The 23723-nt window shown below is 30.6% G+C and overlaps 1 protein-coding gene across 7 annotated transcripts in view; it reads left to right on the forward strand.

Annotated features, from left to right (window-relative positions):
• Positions 1-23723, forward strand: part of l(1)G0196 (inositol hexakisphosphate and diphosphoinositol-pentakisphosphate kinase) — a 170357-nt gene that overhangs the window by 62792 nt on the left and 83842 nt on the right. For 6 of the 7 annotated variants that reach the window (XM_085816612.1, XM_085816606.1, XM_085816611.1 and 3 more), the window contains 5 exons: positions 8414-8499; positions 8771-8893; positions 21162-21283; positions 22602-22714; positions 22795-22861. In XM_085816612.1, coding sequence (XP_085672738.1) covers positions 8414-8499; positions 8771-8893; positions 21162-21283; positions 22602-22714; positions 22795-22861 — 511 coding nt within the window. The remainder of the gene's footprint in view (positions 1-8413; positions 8500-8770; positions 8894-21161; positions 21284-22601; positions 22715-22794; positions 22862-23723) is intronic. The other variant, XM_085816608.1, reaches the window with a different exon arrangement.

Raw genomic sequence — 23723 nt, forward strand, 5'->3', positions numbered from 1 at the left:
TTACTATTAACCTAATATTGATATTAAACAATGTTATTTTTGTTCTTTCAATTTGTTTAAAATATTAACTATGTTAAAAAAATTTTCAATTAATATTTTAAATAAGTATTTAATTAATATTTTAAACATTTAAACAATTTAAACCATTTTTTTACAATTGACATTTCAAAAATGATAATGCAAATATACTATTTTTAAAATCATGAGAATGCAAATTTCTGTATGTAGCTATGTAAAACATCTTTATTTGAAGTACCATCTTGAAGAAGAAGCACTTTTTTCCCCCCAAGAACATTTTAAAGCAAATTTTAACTTCTTTTAAAGAAAACATTTTTAATTGTCACCTGATGTGTCTTTTGATTTTCAATCTTAAGTAAAGCATTAGGAATCAAATTCAGTTCTTGAAAAGTTTTCTTCCTGGTATTTTTACACTCAAAGAAATTTTTGAGGGTGTCAGTGCAGTCAATTGTATTTTGAAAAGAAGGTGGAATTATTTCTTCATCCTCACTACTTAAATCTTCATCTGGTAAAATGTTTTCAATCAGTTCTTCAGCTGTGCATAGCTCTGATGTCATTACATTGGCATCACATTTTATGCATTCCTCGATTGTAATGTCTAATCCTAGTAGTTTCCTAACTTCTTGACCCATAATCACAGTTTTATTATCAGCACTTTCACTTGACTTTGTATTAAAAAATCATTCTTTAATGAAACAATTTTAATTTTGTTCTTCGATTTCTTGAGTCCTTGCAAATGAAATCATATTCATAGCCTCAAGAATATTAAAACTTCTCTGTGTATTTTCTTTTGTTATATTTTGAAAAGATGTTTGTATCAACCTTTGCTGGCAAAACATTTTCAATTACTAGTATGACACCCAAATCTAATGGTTGTATTACACTACTGCAATTTGCCGGAAGAAACCAACTTTCACAGTTTGCAAGAAATTTTTTGTTTGAGGATAGGTGGTTCACTGATTATTAAAAAGTTAAATATTTCAATTTTGTCTATTTTATTGCCAATTCTATTTTATTGCTATTTATTTGTCTATTTGAAGCACTATGGTTTTTGTGACTTTCCTATAGCTAAAAGGGTCACTTTTTCCATTCTATCAGCATTTGCTCAAAATAAAACGGTGATATGTTCTTTACTTTGCTTAGCTCCATTACACTGGTCACTTTTAAAAGCTAGTTCTTACAGGCATAAGTTTAAAGAATAGAGCAATTTTGTTAGCATTAAAAATGTCTTTTATTTCATATCCATTTAATTTGGTGGATAAATTCTTGAACTCTTTAAATGGTTCATCAGGAATGCTTTTTGATTCTCTGTTTATTATATGACATTGAGCCACAGTCATCGCCATATTAGAAAATTCTTACAATCCTTCAGAAGCTAAAATTGTGTCTGATTGGTTGATCTTTGCATGAAACACAGCTGCAAGTGAAGCATTCTTCTAGGAGCCTACTCATTTAAACCAATGCTATGAGAAACATGTTTCTCAGAAAAGTCCCATCTAGTGTCACACATCCCTAAATGGGGTAAACCCCCTTACAGAGCCTCTGTCATAAATCTGCAGCTTAATGTGGCCATTTCTAGTAATTCTGTCAAACAAACAAATTACCACCATGAAAAGTGCATTTCAAATGCATGCTAAGGACAACTGCATGTGCCAGGGTTTTTCTAGTTGAAAGTATGTCGTATCTGCCAGATATCTTAGTTTTCTGGCCCTCAGGGGCTTACTTTTCATGAGTACGGATGTGGCAATCCTGAAGTACGCTACGCTAGCCCTTCAAAGGACCACCTCTTGGTGAGATAGGGGTCACGATCCTGGAGCCATAGTGCTCTTTTCTGCTTTCTTTTTCTTCTCTTCTTATCTGTACTATTTCCATTTCTTCCACCAGTGTGGTTTTCCTTCTTGGAGCTCAAAATGAGATTAGTCACACAAACAGCAATATGCCTACAAAATAAGCAGCCAAATCAAAATCTACAGCAAAACATAGCACAAAAAAGAAAATGAGCAATAATAAAAATATCCTATAAATAAGAAACAAAAAGTAATCAAATAGAAAAAAAAAAAAAAAAAAAAAAAAAAAAAAAAAAAAAAAAGAAATTTCAAAGCCTTCTCCAGAACTCCAAGTTTGAGTTCCTTTGGGAGCATAAGCTTAGAAAATCTAAATTCTGATATGGATGTAGAGGATAGAATTAACATCCCGAGACATCTGTTTGCTATTAAAACAAAAAAAGCAAACATGAACTCGTAATGGCCGGCCTTATGCTATGGGATTGTCACAGCTTCCGTCAAAATCCTGTTAATATCAAACATTTGATCAATGTATATCATCCAGTGTGCTTGGCAATTCAGAAAATTATGCTAAAATCGGCAGAAGAAGCAAAGCTTAAGAGATGCTCTTTCATTAGGAGAGGTAGCCTATAATGTGAGCATGTCAGTGGAGATGTAAGATTCCTCACCTCACTTGATTGTCCTTCGAGTTTAATTTCTGTAACCACAAACCTTCCAAGCTGTTGCCATTCAAATAAATATGTGGAGTTTAGTTTCAGTTTGTTCCCTTTATTTTCATCTAAATCACCACATCGATCAACAAGATTTAGATGACCTAATAGAGCAGCTATATGAACCCTTTATCATAACAGGGAACTTTTAACTGCCATAGTCCACTATGGGGAAGTAAGGATACAAAATCCCAAGGCAGACAGATTGAGCAAACGTTTGAAGATCATGCTCTTTGTCTCCTCTATAATGGACAAGATACCTACTTCTATGAGCCTACAAGGACATTTCACGCTCTTGATCTTGCCGCTTGTTCACCATTTCTTTTACCATTTTGTACATTTAGTGTTGGAAATGTTCCTTACAACAGTGGTTTTTCCCGTTTTTGTCCATGTCACACGAGAAGGTGTAAATCCCATGTCAAGATCTCCCTGTTTTATACCTAGTAGGGCAGACTGAAAGCTCTTCTTGTCATTTACAGAGATGACAAAAGAGATGGTAAAAGATGTGCCTATGGATAATATTGTGAAAACTGTCATTGATGCCATTATTCGTGTAGCTACAGTCTCTATTTTGGGGACATCAATGAAATTTCTAAAGTATTGTAAACCATGGTGGAATCATGAATGCAAAAAAGCGCTGGCAAAACAGAGAAAAGCTTGGGGAATTTGTCATAAGTACCCCACCTTGTCAAACCTTGTGGTCTTTAGAAAAGGCTAAAGCAAAAGCAAGGAGACTGAGATGTCAGAGCTGTACAGTGAGCATGTTTAAAATTGTCGAGGAACTCTCTTGGAATAAGTTGAAATTCACCTTAAAACAACTGTTATTTTTTTTTTTTTTTTTTTTTGTAATGCTACAATTCCTTTTCAGTTGCATATATTAAAACGTTATTAGCTTTAACCCATAGCAAATTAATTAGTTATCTCTGCTTGTAAGCTTTTTGGAACTTCTTTTGTAGCAAATTCTTTTTCCATTGAAATGAGAAACAAATGCAATGCCTCTGGCTTCGCAAGAACAGAAAATGTAAGCATTTTAATACTTTTTTTATCAAATTTTCAACACTAATCTTTGTCTTCTATCACCAGACAGTGATTGTGTTTTAAAATTTTTTAGTTCAATCTGCTTTTCAATTTGGACTAACTTAAAGGCATTTTGTCTCTAGCAAATATCCTTCATTATTTTAGTCATTTGATTCTCCGGAATCAATTTTATGATGCGGCAAACAAGTTCAACATTCATTTTGAAGACATCCGAATTGTAATAATTTTTCTGTCAGCTTTGTTAGCATTTTTTGGCACATTGTGTCCATTTTGTGTTTTAGTGATTAATTTTAAATGACTTTTGAATTATTTAAGTAACACTATTTGGGGGGAAGTGTTTTCACAGTACCTTCTTTTGAAGTTCACAAATTTCCTTCTTTTGAGCTCCTTAGGTTATGGGGATGATGTATTATCATAAACAGAAGCCTACTAGATCCAAGTATTTGGTTTATTTCAATCAGGTCTATATCTGTCCAGGTCTGCTTGCCAATGTACGACCAGTAAACAGCTTGTTTGTAAAAAAAAAAAAAAAAAAAAAAAATACTGTTATCTACTTTTAGATAATATCAATAAATAGATGATTAATTCAAAAACTATTACGTCTTTAGGATTTTCTCATACGATTTTATCTTTGTACTGTTTCCAAGAATTTCAGGATGAATTTATATGGCCAGCTAATTTTAATTCTTTTGTGTCTCGATTTCCCCCCCCCCACACACACAGATATATGTAAAATATGAAACAAAATAATTAAACTTAACTTTAATCAATTGGCAATAGATATTCAAATTCATAAATTTATGTAAACACATCTCCATTTCAAAGGATTGCTTTGCTGTGTCACTCTGCCATATGCATTTTCACGCTTTTCCTGCAATTCCTCTGCACTATGACATCCACAGCCTAATTACTGCTCAGAATCAACACATTGACCACTCTAAATAGATCCGAAGTAATTATGCATTGCTTTTTTCGCTTGCTGCTGCCTGAAAAATCTACGACTCGTGCTTTGCCACCATCTTCATTGTCTAAAAAGTAAACTGCATGTATTGAAATTGTGGGGCATGTTTAGCATCCCTAATGTCTCAGTTTTAACCAGATGTATATTTCTGAAATAATTGTTCCTGTAAAAAAATTAATTTATTCAGCAAACCAGTTGTGATTTTTTTCACCAATCCTAAGGAACAGTCTTCTTGGCCATGAATTAAGTGTGATTTAAATTTCATCTTTCCCTGAATGCCCACATTATCACATATAGGGTGTTTCATGGATCATGGAACAAACTTGGAAGGATTAGGAATGTAGGGTCTAAAGTGACGGGTTAAGGCAGGAACGGGGGGGGGGGGGGGAAAACGACACAAGAGGAAAATGTGTTTATGTACAAAATCACCGTAAAGTGCTTCTTTGCAGCAATACAGTATTCACAATAAATGTTCAAAAAAGGGAACACTAACAGTAATAGGAACTACAGCTGTGATTAGCTGGCAATGAAGCAGTAGAAGGCGGTAGTGAGCCGAACAAACCACGATACGATTCATCAGAGGATCATTCGCAACTCTGATGTCGAGCGTGATGGGTGAATTTACGCACAGGGAAAAAGCTGACATGCATCTCATGTATGGTGCTGCTAATGGGAATGGCAGAGCAGCGCTGCCCAGGAACGGTTTCCGAACAGGCGTATGCTGAAGCACACAATGTTCGAAAGGTTGCATCGGTCTCTATGTGAAAACAGCTCATTTGAAGCCAAGTCTGACATTAGAAGTGGAAGAAAAAGTGCACGACAACCTCGCATTGAAGAATCCATCTTGAACATTGTACATGACTCACCTCAGAAAAGTACAAGAGCTATTGCACTTCGTCTGCAGCCGAGTCATTCAACCATTTGGAGAGTATTGCATGAAAATGCTTTGCGCTCATGCCATTTGCAGAGAGAACAAGCCTTGCAAGAGACAGATTACCCTCTTCGAGTTCATTTCTGTCATTGGTCCTTGCAGCAGTGTGCTGCGCAGGTGGATTTTCCATAGGATGTGCTATTCACGGACGAGGCAACTTTCTTACAGGAAGACATTTTCAATAGCCACAACATACACGTGTGGGCAACTCGTAATCAACACGGCACACGTCCACATGCATTCCAAACCCGCTTCTCCATGAATGTGTGAGCGGGTTTGTTAATGACTACCTCATAGGCCCATACCTCTTACCTGCACGTACAAATGGCTTATGTTATCATATTTTTCTGAAAGAGGTGCTACTGGAATTGCTGCAGGATGTTCCAGCTGTCGTTCGTGATCGCATGTGGTTCCAGCATGCTGGTGCACCAGCCCATAACCACATGTGGGTCCGCAATTACTTGAATGGGACATTTCCGTGCCAATAGATTGGCCGTGGTGGACCCATTCGATGGCCACCCCTTTCGCCAGATTTATCCAGCTTGGATTTTTTTTATGTGGCCATCTGAAGAGCATCATTTATGAGACTCCCTTTGACTCACTGGAGGACCTCGTTGCACGACTATACATTGTGGCTGCAAGCGTGCGCGAAATGCCTGTCATTTTACAAAATGTTCGTCAGTCCCTTCTGCGACGTTACCAAGCATGTATTACTGCTGGTGGTCACAATTTTGAACATTTATTGTGAATACTGTATTGCTACTAAGAAGCACTTTCCGTTGATTTTGTACATAAACACATTTTCCTCTCGTGTCGTTTTTTTGCGTTCCTGCCTTAATCCGTCACTTTAGATCCTACAGTCCTATAAAAAAGTGCATGTTTTAGTATGCTCCACCACCCCTCCAAGTTTGTCCCATGATCTATGAAATACCCTGTATATATATATATGTGTGTGTGTGTGTGTACATTATATATATGTGTGTGTGAATACATATATATGTATATATATGTGTGTCATTGACACACGCACATAAACATATGCAGTACAAAGTCCATAATCCGGACTCGTCGGCGATTCCGGATTTGAGGTTTTTCGGGATTATATATCATCAATTTAAATCTGGTAAGATGGCATGCAGAAATTATACAATTAAAAATATGAAACCGTAATTTATGAAATAAAGAGCGATTATGATCTAAAGGGTATCAAAAATTTACAAAAAAAAAAAAAAAAAGCTTAATATTTATTTGTTTATTTTATTAAACATTTCTTTCAATGTAAGTTAAGTTGCTGTGTTTTTTTAGCGCTAATACTTTCTCTTTAATTCTATAAACAAACATAATTTCTTGTTCAGTTACAAAATTCCATTGTTCAAGTCCTGTGATTGCTGTGTCTAGAATACTGACTAACTCGTCAATCGAAATTTTTTCGTTTTCAATAATCTTTCTGTCACTTTCTTCACTATCAGAAGTGCGCATGGGTAAACGCTTTACATGCATGCGTAGCAGACTCGCACATTAAAAGCGCATGCGTAAGTTTGTGGCTTTGAGGTCCGGATTATTGATCATTCCGGGTAATAGACGTGCGGATTACGGACTTTGTACTGTATATATATATGAGTACGACATATGTACACACACGCACACACATACTATATATATATGTATTGAGTATGAATAGATGTAGGGGAAATACCTGAACATTTGAGAACTATTAAGAGTGTTGTTAAGTGAAGGTTTGGTACAAAAAAGTGGTTTTTGAGTCTCAAATGATTCAGAGGAATGAAACATGTATTCGGAACTCATTAGTAATTTGGTTTAAGGCTTCAAAACACGTTTTCCTTGACAAGTTCTGTTTGAAGAGTTAAACAGAGGAAATTAATAAGAAAGTTGTTTTGTTATGTATAATGTTCTGTAATTTTTTTTAAAAGTTTCTCTTTTCTCATATTAATTTTCAGTTAAAGATTACATTTTTGAAAGTTTCAATAATTTAATTTTTTACCAGGCGAAGAAAGGTTAGATCTTCATATGAAGGAACAAAATTTTATTCAATTTCATTCTGACATTTACTTTTTGATATATATATATATCAAAAACTCACAGTGTGTGTGCATAGTTGTTTTCCGAGTTGTTTTTCTGATCAGTTAGGTATTATTTTGCCCTATACGTTTTCTTTGTGTATGAAGACTCTGGCTCTCAAAAGTAGTTACTTATTTCTTTAAAAATCTGAAAATGTGCTGTTTAATACTGTTATTTGTTGTGGTTAATTATGCACTTTATCCTTTTTTTGCTTAGTTTCGTCCTAAACTGACCTGTGATTTATGCTGCAGTGCTGAATGAAAGGACAGACTGCTAAAATTGAAATTAAAATTTAAAATTCTAGGAATAAATTAATAACATGTTGTGTTTTATTTTGTTTAGAAATTAAAGGCTGGAAATTTTTTTTTATTTCGTGCTGAAATTAAAATTGGTTCTCTTCACAATTTCTATTGAAACAAGTTTCTCTCTTTTCTATAATTTTGAAATGTATTAAGAAACTGTAGACAAAAATGAATATGTAATATATATGGTGCCTTATTTATATTTCACTGTATTGTGTAGAAAGTATATTTAAAAGTGAAAAGATTAATATGGTTGTGTAAAAATAAGGCTGCTCTTCCCCCCCACCCAATGGTCTTTAAATTCTGTTCTTCAGAATCCCAAGGTTCTGCATTACTTCTCTAGGTGTTCTGCAGATCAGAATTTAAAAGAATTATTTGATTGATTAATTTTTTATAACTAATCAAGAATAATGACTGTGCATAATTAAGGTGGAAGAGTTAAAGAACATCCTAAAGTCTTAAAATAATTTATTGTAAACACTTGTTTAAAAAAATGTAAAAACTTATTTTTAATATGGTTTTTATCCTTATTTTACATTTTTCTATAAAACTTTAACATATTTATAATTTTGTTCCTCTCTAAATCTCAGGTATGGGCATTTCTCTGGAATAAACAGGAAAGTTCAGTTAAAGTATCAACCTCATGGCAGACCTAGGCGTTCAAGTAGTGAAGAAGGTAAAAATCCCCTTTCCCTCCAAAAAAAACTGCAAATCATTAAAACTATTTTCAATATAATTTCCAGCTGTTACTTGATTGATATATATTTTTGGAGAAAAAGTTGTGTGTTTATCAATGTCTGTATCTCTGTAAGAGAAAAAAATTAAACAAGTTAATGAGTTTTCCTCATATATTCTATGCTAAAAAACGTTAATACTACCCATAATATAATGGTAATATTTCTATTAGTATGAGATTTGTTTGTATATACAGGTAAATGTGTTTTTAGATACTCCTCGAGAACCTTCCCTGGTCCTTATCTTGAAATGGGGTGGAGAGCTTACACCTGCTGGAAGAGTCCAAGCTGAAGAATTAGGACGTGTCTTTCGATGTATGTACCCAGGTGGACAAGGTATGCTGTACTTGCTTGGCCGCAGGCAATAATGTTATTTTTCCTTCTTTCTTACCTTTAGATATAACTTTGTGCCATTCAAGCAGCAAACCCATATAAGTAATATTGCAGTATGCTTTGTAGTACTCTCTTAGAATAATAATTTTATAAATATTGTCACAGTCTCCTAGTATTTAATAGTTCTAGAATGCTTCTCTGGCTCTTTGAATGTTTGGCTTGTAACACTACAGTAAAATACTTGAGCTACATTGTTTTGTTATACACAGATTAACATTGTATTTTTAATGGAAAAAAACTGTATATATGTATCTTGAATAATAATGTGTGTTACTCCAAAGAGAAGTCCTCTTGCATTAATGCAAGCAGTGGCATCATCGGGTAATAAAAAGACAGTCTGGTGTGGAGATCTGTTTTAATATCGGTTTAAGAATTGAGATCCATTTTTTTGGTTATCTTCAGTATCAGAAAAAATGCATTTCTTTGAGAAGCAATTTTAGTTTTGATAAGAGGAAGTTGCAAAAAGAGAATTTCAAAAATAGATTGAGTTTTATTTTGTTTTTAGGTCAGAAATTGCTTTAAGCATATTTACTGTTGCGAAATAACATTGTTGTGCCATATGATTATTTGAAACAATAGTTTTTGACTAAATTGTGTAAAATGCAGTATTAAAAGTTGGCTTTATTCTCATTGGTAAAAGTCATCTACTTGACGTGGTGATAGACTTTTCGAGGTTTCACTTTCATTTGGAGAATTCTGAAAAATCAGGGGAATTTAAAATGATTAGGAAAAATGTGAGAAATTATGAATTTTTCTCAAAAGGCTCAGTGAAGTTTTCTTTTAAAAAAGTGCAGATCAATCTTTTTAAATAACAGAAGTTCATATTTTAGATAGTGCACAGTTTAAAGAAAGTAAATCTTTGTTTTGTTTCAGAAAATGTTTTACCTGCTTCCTATTTGCTATAATTTTATCAACTCTTAGCTCTCTTTCCAATCTGTTAGTGAGCTGTTTATTACAGAGTATTTATTATGAATGGTACACTGTGTATACAAAATTTCTTTTTGAGATTGAACAGTTTGCTCAGAATTTGGTATTCCTTTTTTAAATCCCAGCCTATTTTTTTAATGACTTAGATGTATATTTCTTGTATATATTCCTGTAATTTACTTCAGAATGATAAAGAAATGTTATGATGTTCTTAATTATTGCATTGTATTTTGTAGTAAACTTTTAATATTTTTCATTCAATTATATTTATTTAACTTGATAACTAGTTTATTGTGTTTGGAAAATTGTTCCATTTGATTCTTGAAAATCAGGAAAATTAATTCTTGAAAGTTCAGGAAAATTAAATGTTGAATTTCTATTGGAATTCTGCTTTTCAAAATAGAAAGTAATTTTGACCTATCATTTTTACAAAAATTTGATTGTTCTGAAATGCTATATTCGTACATAAATATTACTTAAAAAAACTTTGTGTGTGGATGTTTAGCTGTAAAGCTAATTGAAGAATTTCTGATTCCAGTTCATATAGAATATGTTTGAGAACTGTGACACTTTGTATTATAAATTATGCAACTTGAGTCATTGCTGCATTCTTTTTCAGTTAGAAATCTATGGGACTATTAAGCAAAACAAATAAATATTGACATTTATTATGAAACTGTTAGGGTTGACATCGATAGAGCTATCAAGAGCTAAGACGGTGATCTTTGGCTAATTGATAGTCATCCATATGATTCTCAATTTTTTCAAAAGTAAGCCATCTGGGGCTTGGATCCAGCCATGCCTGTACCCCTTATCCTTTACTAGGCTAAGCCATATATATATATACAGTGTTTAAATGCTAAATGCTCTTCATCAATTTAAAATACAACATAAACTAGATCTTCAGTTATTTTCTGAAGACTATGAAAGTATGAGCAAATTTTAAAAGTAATACTGTGAAGAATCATTCTTATAATGTTTTTGGTTTGTAATGAAAAAACATGCAAGCTGCTTCATATTAATTATAATTTTGTTTGAAGCAAACTCATGTGTTCATTTGTTCTCATAAAAAAAATTTCTGATGAATCAGTATTCGTATATTTTTCATTATGGTTCCATGCTATTATCTGTTAGAATTTTTCTTCTAGAGCAATTCATCTTTCTTCTCTTCTCTTGCAGTGCTTTATAAAAAGATCAAATTTTTTTAATGGAAATGTATAATATTTGAAATTGCATATCACATTACAAAGAGCAACACTAAATTTGGCTATAAATGAACTGAATTTTGAAGTTATATGTTGCCCAATTCGTATTTGCATGGTATATTTTGATTTATTGTAGCAAAGAGTAGGAAGATTTACATTATTATCATCTTCCTAGTTGAAAGGAGTATAGTAATGTAAATTATATCATTTTAAAAAAATTATCAGATCATAAAAATTTATTTCAGCAAAAAGCAGGAAGATCTACATTATTTTTTACATTTTGATCTACATTATTTTTTTAATTAAAGGAATATAATAATGTCAATTATATAATAAAAAATGTCAGAAATAATACTAAGACTGTAAATTACTCAGTATAAGTAAAAATAAATAATAATAATAGCAAAACTTGCTTTTTAAAATGTTTTCTTATATGATCTTTAAAACTTTAGAAAAAAGGAAAGCAAATATAAAAAACTTAATATTATAGAAAAGAAAAGGTATAGAAAAATTCTCAAAGTTATTATTAAAAAACAACATTATACATGAGGAATAGTATTAAGGAATTAACGTTAAAATTTGTTAGACATGGAATAATGTGATGGATGGCTCTGCTTATTGGGCAGTATCTTAAAAATCTCACAAAAGTACTTTTTCTTGACTGAAGGGGTAAAAGCTGCTTTGAAGCTGCTTGAAGATATATAATCAAGAGTGCTAAAAAATGCTATGTCTTAGAATAGTGGAAGGAAAATAATTAGCCTGGTGATTTGTAAATATCCTGAAAATTACACATCCACTGAAAATTCAAAAGGGGATTCATTTAAGCTTCTTATATATGATTATTCAAATTTTTCATTTTTATAGTAAATATTTGTTATTTTTATGCATTTTTTGTAAATTTACATATGAATTACGGCACAAAACTATAACAGTTGAATGTTTTTCTCATTGTATCTTTCATATATATTGCATGTGTTACTTCTGCAGTTATATTAATTTAAAAATAAAATATTTAAAGCTAATTTCGTACAGAGATATGCAGGATTATATTATGTAGAAGTTTAAATCAATGTCTTTCAGATCCTACTAGTCATCTGAATTAATATGACAAAGTTCTGAGAAGGTTAAAATAATGTTTTTTATTAAAAGTTTAAATTAAACAGAAAATACCCACTTTATACATACAAATAACCTCTGTCATTTGTAGCTATTTAAAATAGCTGAAATTCATATGAGTTAATGTAATCAGAGATTGGACAAAAGGATCTACATAAGCTGGCTCAAACATTTTAACATCAGCTAGCGAAAATGGCTGAAGCCAGAACAATTGCTGGCAGATAGGATCAAATTTGCAGGGGATGCTGCCAAAAGCTCTTAAATCTTAAAACACTCAAAACGCTCAACTTAAATACCGTATTGACTAATTTACATTCTGATGAGGACTACGGAAAGAAGTTAAGGTTTTTAGATCATAATAATTAAGTAACATAAACACCTTATAAATAGTATATTTGGTAATATACATAGTATATTTGGGTTTGTCTGTGATCTTCTAATTAGCATGTAGACTGTGGCTAACTTAATTGCTATAATTTTAGTTTGAAATTGAATATTTTATCAGTGTACTTCCCATTGCATGTTATCTTTTCTGTATTTTTAACATATCTCCTATTTTCTCTTGCATTTACTTTCAACTTTCCAAATTATAGATTGTTTGCTTACCTTGGACTCTTAGTAATAGAAAAGAGAAGGAAATATAACTTATGTGATTTAAATTAAAAGGATTATTCAAATTTGAAAGCATTATCTGTGATTTATATATGATTTTATTTATTCTGGATTTTATAACTACTGTCTGGCTCATAATATGTCTGTTAATTCTTTTGAGAATTAATAATTTATATAAGTCTTTGATTTCAATTTGGTTTATGCATGCTTGCTAAGCTTTATGTATTTCTCTAGTTTGTCTATTTAGTTTGTCTGAGTGCCAAGCAAATATAGACTGTCTTTAAAATTCATTGTTTTCTAATCATAGTATGATTTTTTATGCATTACAAGATTGTATTTAGTCATAAAAAATATCTTTGTATGAATAATTTTTATGACTTACCGTAATTTTTAGTTGTATATGTGTGATTGTTGTTTTTTAATTAATTTATAAATAAGCATGTTATTTATTTTTCATGTTTTAGCAATTTTTCCTGTGTAACATGTGTTATCAGTCTGTTTGATATTAAATATAATTTTTAAAACATATTGCAAATTATATGAAAATTCTGAATTAATTTTTTTTAAAAAATTTTGGATGGTTCTGGGTAAATCTGATTCAAAATATTACTTGTTTGTAAAATTTTATCATTTTTCATGTTTTGGCAATTAGATTAGCGTAAAAGAAATGGGAAAATTAAAGCAGGAAGTATAATATCGCGTACATAAATGTGCCTGTTATGAAACTGAAGGGAGTATGTACTGATGTAAATAATTAAGAAGTATATATTGATGCAAATTGTTAATTTTCATGTTAAATCTTCAATTTTCTGTTTTGAACGTGACATTTAACAGCTAACAAGTATCTAATAAAACCTCTTCATGTATCCAATTTTATCATAAAATATAGACTTTGTATATGATTTTAATTATTTCAAAATATTACTAATATCTGCACATTTAATTCAGAAAACTTCTTGATGCTGCAGAATAAAAGTGTTTCATAAAAGGGTTATCTTGGATAAGGAAGACAAAACACAATCTTTCAAATGATTAGAAGAGTTCATGCTTGATAGTTTTGATATTTGATAGTCATTTATAGTTGATACATGTGTCAGTGTAAGCAGTGCAATATTATTTGTACAATGATTATAAACTATGTAGTATATATTGGCAACTGCAACTGCACTATCTGACTGTGGTTCACATTAAATCAAATTTGTGCAGCTGCTAAACATTTCTATTATGAAATAGTATACATTTTTGCAGTGAATCAGTTCTATTAAAAATTACGTCCTGTCATTGATAAGGTATGAAAAAATTGAAGAGCATTGGTAGGTAACATAAGATAAAACTATATGGCTTTACTGATGTGGAAGTGGGAAATGGCATCTAAGATGATGCATATATAATCTGCTATTTTTATCTCAGTATGTTAGTTGTAGCAAATTAAAAATTGTGGAATATGTATATGACAGATGCAAATAATTTGCCGTTTTTCTACATAGTAATTTATGAATGCCCTTCTCAATGCTATTTTCACACTATTAATTGGCTTTTTTATGCTCTTTGAACTAAATCTTTTGGTTGTGCATTCACTGCTTCTTTATCCAGGCATTCTCAATTGCAGTTATCATTACAAAATTATCATTCTCTTAGAGGATCCTTGTGAGGTGTAGACACTCATAGTTGGAGGAACAGCATCTAAGATTTGCAAGACATATCAGGCCTCAAATGTGTATTCCACATTATTGCTCTCATTCAGAAATTGCAGTCTGAGATATGACATCTACACTACAACTTAGACCATGCACCTCGATTATTGTGTGTTTGAATTTCTTAAAATTGTTTTAATAAAATTTAGAGTGATGTCAAGATCAAAGAAGTGATGAATGTTTGGCTAAAAGTATGACAAAAATTAATTTTCTGAGTTTGAATTTAAAAACTTATCTAAAAGTTGTATTCAGATGGAGGACAGTTGGACAGAAGAATATCGGTGGTCAAAAATCAGAGTTTTATTGAACTGACCTCTTTTAAAAGAATTCTTTTTTATAGAACCCCCCTTACACTTTTCTCTATAATAGTGGAGCCCACCAGCGGCCGAACTGTAAAGTCGCTGAACGCTGGTAGTTTGGTCTGAGGTTCGAATCCCGCGAACAGGCTGGTTGCATGGGCGTTTTCGTGGTTTTCCCCATGTGTAATATGTATACCAGTCATAGAAGTAACATGGAACAAGCAGCCACTTCCCTTAGAAAGTCCTCCACGAAGGCATTCCTCCTCTTAGGCAGATAGCCCTCAATGCTTTGCCGTAATTAAATAACCTAACCTAATCTATAATAGAGAGCACACAACATAATCATAATACAAATAAATAATTTAAAGCTAACAATTAGACTAAGAATATGAAAAAAAATTTTGAAAAAAATGGTTCATTAGATTTATGTTTTATTATACAAAATATAAAAAAGTTTTACGAAATCACACATTCTAATTTCACAAAAGTTCAATTTTAATGAATGTGATGATGTATGGATTCAGTTTTTTTTTTTTTTAAATATTTGGTATTAAAACTGCTTAATTAAATTTTTAAATTACTTCATTCAAATATATTAATCCTGTTGCTTGTACCATATTGCACTTATTGCATAAAAAGTTTATATATTTTTAAAAAAATCATTTGTTTTTTATATATATTAAATAATTTTCATGTGTTTTTCCCTTATATATATATTATGATTCCTCCCTTATTAAATAATGTAGTTTTGTATCAGTAAACAATTATCAATTTTATTAATAATTTTTTGTAGTCAATGGGATCTTGATTATGCCAGTTCATTGCCAATGCATATTTGGGTGCTGTCCCTTTGATCATAATTTACTCCCTTTTCATCAACCCCACTGACCCCCCATTAGGAACCCTTGGTCTAAATTGTCTTACTGAATTATTTGTTTTCTAATTTTCAATTTGCTGCTGCATCTGGAAAACACCCTGACGCCATAAAAACAGTAGTCATCAATATATTATATTCCATATCATTAGTTCATCTCTTAAAGTAATCAGCCATAGTTAGTAATAGATATTTAAGTATATGTAGATAGTTTAGTAGTAGTATCTAGACTGTCATGTTTCATCTCTCTTGTCTAGATATCATGAATTTATGTAAGCTTTTGCCACTTCTAAGTAAAATTATAGTAAATCACCTTGTATGTCAAATATGTTTTCAGTACTAAAAGCCAAATATTTTTTCAGTACCATGATGCATTAAGGCTACATAAGGCTAAGCACAATAAAAATATGAGACTATTGTTCATTTGTTTACATTATTTTCATGTTTTCTTTTTTATATATAGTATTTCCATAATTTTATTTTATACAGTCAAAAGTCTTTAATCCGGACTCGTTGGGACTTCGGTGATTCCGGATTATCGATTTTTCCGATTATAGATCATCAGTTTAAATCTGGCAAGATGGCATGCAGAAATTATAAAATTAAAAATATGAAACCGTAATTTATAAAATAATGAGCAATTATGATCTAAAGGGTATCAAAATTTACAAAAAAAGAAGCTTAATATTTATTTGTTTACTTTATTAAACATTTCTTTCAACGCACGCATGCGTAAAGCATACATTACGCATAGCCGAAATTAGAAAATTGCAACCAGAAAACTATTTGATTTGTATTCGTGATATTTATAATGACGAGGAATTTGATTTAAATCATATCAAAGACGGAGTACATCGAGATAAAATACTACATTTAGTAAGGAATTATAAGCCGAATAAAATAGAAACATCTGCCCTGAAGATAACGATAGTGCTGACAGATCAACTTCCAGTTCATTGCGCGCCGCGACGCCCCCCCCCCCCCCCCCCCCGCGCAGAGCAGCGTTAAATTGATAAACAGATTTCGGAATGGTTAGATAAACAAAGGATATGTCTTTATCCATTTTTTGTAGCAATTCCACTTTTTGTTTGATGGACATCGAAACATACTTTCGTGTTGTAGATCCTTTGGGAGCTCTAGCATCGGAAATTCTATTTGACATAATCGAAAGTTCAAGCTTACTTTTATAAAATTGCTCTTACAGTATGCAAAAAATAATAAGCCAGATCCAATTCGAAGATTAAGGAACAACGCAATCATCAACATTAACTGAAATAGATAATTATATAATTTTAGCTTATACCGTCCGTTATACATTAAACGCACATGCGAAAATGTATTCTGCGCTTGCGCAGACGCATATGCGCAGTCGTAAAGGTCTCGCAGGCACGCATAAATGCCTATGCGCATGCGCAGATAGATTTTAGCTTTGAGGTCCGGATTATAGATCATTCCGGATTATGGGTGTCCGAATTAACGACTTCTGACTGTATTGGTTATATTGCAGCTATAATTTATTGTCTTTGTTTATATTCATTAATTTCCTGTGTCTGCTGTATCCCTTTTTTAATTCATATCCCCCTCAATGAGTTTTCTTTATTTATTTGAAGTAAAGTTATAAAATGCACAGGAATACCAGTTTAAAGGCTTATTGAGTAAGTAGAATAAATATAGTCATCATGCTACATAGCTGTGCTTTCTTTCTTTCTTTTTTTTTTTATCTGTAAGGAGTCAGTCTATAAGACCACACAAAACTTTTAGATAAAAGTTAATCTGCATACTACATTTAGTATGCTGACAGAATTGCTACATATTAAGCATAATAATGCAGTGATAATTAGGTGTGCTTTATAAGTGAACGATCTGTTTATTTTGACCAGAGTTTGTCTACTATTTTTTATATGATTTTCTCATTTTATAAAGGATATCAACTTATTTTTTCTTTTATTATTATTTTATTTTTTACACTTATTGTTTTTGAAATAGGTTTAAAATGTCTTTGCTATGTAAGATACAAATGAACTATAAATGGAAGGGTATGTGCAAAAATAATTATGTCTTTGTGTAAAGCTAAAAATATGTTTTATGGGGAATAAAAAGTAATAGCTTCCTCCATTAAAAATTAATATTGCTTAATTGGCTTAAACCAAAAAAAGACATTATAAGTTCCTAAAAATGGTAGATTATAATGATAAACTAGGTACATTTAATTTGAATCATATCTATAAATTAATATGTGTGATAACACTAATTAAACTATAAACCTAACCTGTTTCAAAATAAAAGAATATATTGCTCATTTAGCATTTAAAGTTAGATCATTGCTTTTTGTCTTTTTTCCACTTACATCTCCTCCTTTTATACTTTCTGCTGTGGTTCCCAGTACAAAAATATTGTATTGAAAGTGGAGTAGTAAGCTACACATCTAAGTGAACAAAAATGGTATGTCATTTTTCTTTTCAAAATGAATTTCCACAGTTAAGTGTGGTAAAACTTAACAGGCATTCTGTTGATTACTGCTAGAATTTGAAAATGCATAAGACTTCTTTTTTAAGAAGAATTTGTGTAGTCTTATTATAACTCAGTATCATTTCTCAAAAAATACGCTAATGTTTGTGAAAACTGCAACACCATGAAGGAATTATGCAAATTGCACCAAATTTACAGAAAATGTAAAGTGAGGTAAGACATGGAAATGATTAGAATTACAAAGTGATTGTGCATGCCCGGAATGAGTACCAGCTGCTTGTTCCATGTTTATAAAGGACTGTAAAGTTGTGTTGAAATCTGTTTAGTATTCTCTGTCTGCAATGAACCTTTAATTAGTGATCAATATACCACATCAACAGCGGAGGATGTCATGCCAACAATTAATGGGGTTCGAACAAGGCTGCATTATTGGTATGCAAAAGGGTGGAGTAATTGCAGCCGTAAGAATGTTTTGGGATAATATCAGTATTATGATATTATTAAAGTCATAGCTTAATCACAGTGTGGCCAAGTAAGGCAGAGTGATTAAAAAGGAAACATTTTAGAAGCTCTTTCTGAAATTGTTTCTTAAGTAGCTGTTGTTATATCTATGTATTTCGTTGTGTCAAATTTGTATGAAGCTTGTCTTTATACTCATTGTGATTAATTACTGATTCCTTCTAATACTTGATTACATAATGAATGAACTCTACTGCTTATGCTATCATATTTTTCTGCTGATTTTTCATGTAATTGTACAATTTTAAATCATTGTTTATGTATAGCTATTGCTGCAAGTATTTTGACATTTGCAGGCTTTATCATCTAGATGGTATGTTTTCATTTGAGGACAAGATATTTGTATGTGTGTGTGTATCTGTATATGTTTTACATAAAATATAATTTAAAAAATATAATTGAAATTTACTCAATTGTAATTTTTTATAAATTTTCTAAACCTTTGAGCTTTTTTAAACCCAAAGAAAATTCATTAGCTGTTAAACATCTGTACAAATTAAGGTGAGTACTTATTTTTCAGGAAAATAAAATTTTATATGAATATCGCATTTTTAATTCTGTGCATTCTAATTTGAGGGGGGGGGGAGGGTCTGAGTTTATCCAAAAAAAAATTTTTTTTCAGCTAATTTTTAAACTGTAAATGAACTTGGTTTTTTATTTAGCATTACTTGCCATGAAATTCGAATTCCTTTCTTTAAAAATAAATTAATAATGATAACGTCTGTGGCCATTAAGGGAAAATGGTAAAGGCATTATATACCGCATTCTTTTACATATGGTGTAAATTACATTTGTATGTATTCCAATCATGTAAGAACTTATGGAGGTTTAAGCTTATTTTGAAAATTTTAATACTTAAGTTTTTAATGTATAGAGTTTTTGAAAAATTTCAATAATTTGTCATAAATTTATAGTCCAACTTAAAAAGTGATCAAAAGTAATGCACGATTTCAGATTTTGTCACCTTTAGTCTTGTGATATAATTAAGTAAAAATATACAAAATATAAAAATTTTCACATAAGCTTTTTTGTGGGGAAAGTTCTTAGTTGCTCTCTCTCTCTCTCTCTTTTTTTTTTTTTTTTTTTTCCGATTTGTTTGTCTTATAAAAAATATTTTTGGGGAAAAAACATTTTATTATGCAAAATTAGCTTAAAAAACTGTGGATATTCTATATTATTTATAAAACTTTCCTATATGGAATTTTTTTTTTTTTTTTTTTTTTTTTTAATTTCGTAATGATGTAAAAATTTAACTGTGTTTAGTAACGAATATTTTAAAAATTGATTAATAAATGTTTTACTAATAAATATTTTTACTAATGAGAGTTTCACATTTGTATATATTTCTGTTTATATGCTGTTAAATGTCCATTAAAAATCTTCATGTATGTGGTATGTAGAGCTATTTGTATAGAGGCCACAGGAGTTTTAATGACATTTTGGGTAATTTTGATCATATGAGGACTCCTCGCGCTTATTAATTCTAGTGTTTGAAAAAAAAATTCTCATTGGGTTTTTTTTGGGGGGAAGTAAGATGGCCATATTTACTATGTACTTTTTATTAATTCTCATGTGATTAAAATTGTTATCTAAATGCTTTCCGTATTTGGCAGCTTCCTTAAATTAGAACCAAGATTCTTCAACAAATAAGTAAATGCATTTTTACTTCTGCAATCCTTTTTAAACATTTCATATCACTGCTGCATATTTAACTGCATTTAATTTAGCTATTAGATATTTCTGATATTTTGAAATCAGTACATTTTTAATGTATACAGAAAGCTCTGAATTTATAAACTTCTAATGTGCATGGAAATAAATAAATTTTCAAAAGGCTCCTGAAAGTAAAACTGAGGGAGTAAAACTCAAATAGTTCATAATTTTTTTATGCTCATGTCCTATTAAATTTGCAAGTGTAATCTACTGTAATATCTGCTAATATGTTTTGGGTAATCAAAAATTTAAAAATAGTGTAATATATTTATGGCCATTTATTATGTTCTGTTATGTACTAAATTGTAAATTTTTAGTTTTCATATGTTTTGTTTTATATGCAGATGCATGCATGTGTGACTGCCTAATATAATGTCGAAAATTTCTCAATAAATATTTCAAAATTCTTTAAATTTTTAAATATCATATTATTTCAGAGACATTTCAGATTTTATAAACTGTTATGTAGATATTGTCGTTTATGAACTTTTAAGTTGGAACTATTAGTTTAAATACTGATCTTATTTTCAGTTGAGTATTTTATATAACATTTTACCTGTGCATTTAAAAATAAAGTGTGATACATTTTGAGGGTAAAATTTTTGTCAATATAAAATATTGAAATATATGGTTTTGCAGATGGTGTTCCTAAATATTTGTATATTCAACTTTGAATAGTTTCTTATATCGCCTTATCAGTTTTATAGTCCAGTTATAGTTATTAAATTTAAAAGAAAATTTCATTTTGTTCTGCATTGCATTCTCAAATTTTCTCTCTTTAAGGTGAGTATGCTGGTACTCAAGGTTTGGGATTACTTCGCCTACACAGCACTTATCGACATGATTTAAAAATATATGCATCTGATGAAGGAAGAGTTCAGATGACTGCTGCAGCTTTTGCTAAAGTACTTAAAACTTTTAAATTTCACTACCATGTATACACTTTGAAGAATTTTAAAAACTGTTTATTTTTATTTAATTGAACTGAATTTTAAGTGCATGTGATGAATATATTTCTGTAACTGTGTAGTAATTATGATAATAAACTTCTTAGTATATCAGCTTAATATTAATCTTTTACTACTGAAACTATAATAATATATTCTGTAAAATGCAGGGTTGCCTTGCTGAACCAATAAGTACAGTATATTTTCGTATAGTATAATAATTAATAGTAGTGATTCCTTATAGTATATATTATCAATCTGCCTTCTTCCTTTTGTTGGATATATCAGTTTGCAATACTTGAAATTTATGGATGCATAGAGCTGAATAGAATTAGTTTTAGTGACAGTATGCTCATGGCAGTGAAAAGATTAGCAAATTATTGGTCTCTTAAAATTAAAATTGTAAATAGATGTTGGCTTACAATTTTCACTAAAACTTCATTCTGCTAAATATGATCTCAGGATTGATGTTACTTGGAGAAATGAAATGCAAAGCATGATCCGTTTTGAGTTTAGTATATTGAAATGTTGAATAAGTCATGTCTAATCTTATAGTGAAAATATTGTGAATTGTACTGCTCCTTTGAAATCTGAAGCCTCCTTTCACCTCCTTGAAAATTAAAATGATTAATAATTCCTTTGTGTGTGTATTGAAACAGTGAATTGCAAAAATGCTGCTAATGTGTAAGAATTAGCAGTGAGATGTATTTAAATGTAGCATCATTTAAAGATATAATTCAAAAATAAAAATGTAAATTATTATGAAGTGCATATATTGTTTCTAAATTATTCAGTTAGTAATGCAATGCTCTGTTTTAATTTGAAAGATAAATTTAAAATGTTATGGAACATTACTTCATAACATCTTTGATAATTGGCCAGTTTGACAGACCTTTTGCATAATAATAGTTGATCTTATGCCTTGCAGAATGATGACTAATATCAGGTTGCATAGATTATAAATGCCCTGATAGTAGAACTTAATGTAACTGTGACAAAACTTGTTTCCCTTTTTTTTTCTGTGCACATAAACCAATTTCAAATGCAAAACAACATTGTATGTCCAGTTCTCAGTTTCTTTCATCACTTTTTTTCAAAGCAATATATTTTTAGGCATTTAGCTACATAGTTCTTTACAAATAAAACTTTTCTTACTGTGAATTTAAGGAAATCAGGAAATTTATATGTCATCATTATAAAATTCTGAGGTACAAGATGCCTCATAGTTGACCACGACCACACTTCCATCTGATATCTGTATTTACTCATTTTATAGGGTCTTCTAGCTTTGGAAGGGGAATTGACTCCTATTTTAGTGCAGATGGTTAAAAGTGCAAACACTAATGGGTTACTTGATAATGACTGTGATTCTAGTAATTACCAAAACATGTAAGTACCTTAACTGAAAGTGGTTGTATTTTATATTTTTGTTATTAGAAATGATGTTTATGTATTTATTTACTTTTAAGGGTTAAACAAAAACTTCACAATACGCTACAGATTGATAGAGAATTTACAGAAGATGATTTTGAAAAGGTTTGTAAATGATTATATATATTTATGTTTCTTGTTTTCCTGAAATGCGTATCTTTGGTTTAAATTAATTTTTCCTTGTATTTCTAACTTATTGCCTTTTCTAAAGGTTGTTTTAGTTGTAAATACTTCTGAGAAATAAATATTTTTAAAATGATTTTTTAATTAAATACATTTTTTGCTTAATAGAAATGAACATAAACTAATACACAATATAAGATATATAAAACAGCACAGTTTTAAACCAGTGCTGTATCTCTGTTTGTTCAATTATACTTATTCAGTCTTCCTTTTTTCTCCATACAGGAAGAGCATGTAAGTTTTGTTTAATTTTTCCATAAATTTATTTGGGAATAAAAAGATGGTGCTTTCTTATAATTTGGATGAATGTCTGCCTTAATGCATAATCTGCATTTATTTATGATTTACTTTTTTCTTGTGCATATTTTTTTTCTTTTTAAACAATTCTATACATATTATTCAGTTCAAAGTCCAAAATCCGGCTGTCCAGTATTCGGAATGATCTAAAATCCTAACCTCCAAATCACTAGCAACCTTTATTTTTCAAAGAAATTTTTTTTATGCTTTGCGCTTGCACATTTGATGTTTTTGATAATTTTTCATAATAAAATGTGGAGAGTCTCGATTCTCAATTTGACATTGCTACTGATGCCAACCTGGTGAATCTGTATTATTATTATTTGCTCTCTGACTATCGACCTACTGCAGCTTGAGAAATAACTAAATGTTTTTTAAAAATATTAGTAACTGAGTACCAAAGAGTATGGTAACCCTTTATTTTGATATTATTTTTGACAATGATTATGAATTTCAGCTAATTCTGCTTGAACTTGAGCGTGTTGAT

This window comes from Stegodyphus dumicola, chromosome 5, assembly GCF_044657685.1.
Source record: "Stegodyphus dumicola isolate Sdum_Otavi_A_Nest chromosome 5, ASM4465768v1".
Taxonomy (NCBI): Eukaryota; Metazoa; Arthropoda; class Arachnida; order Araneae; family Eresidae; genus Stegodyphus; species Stegodyphus dumicola.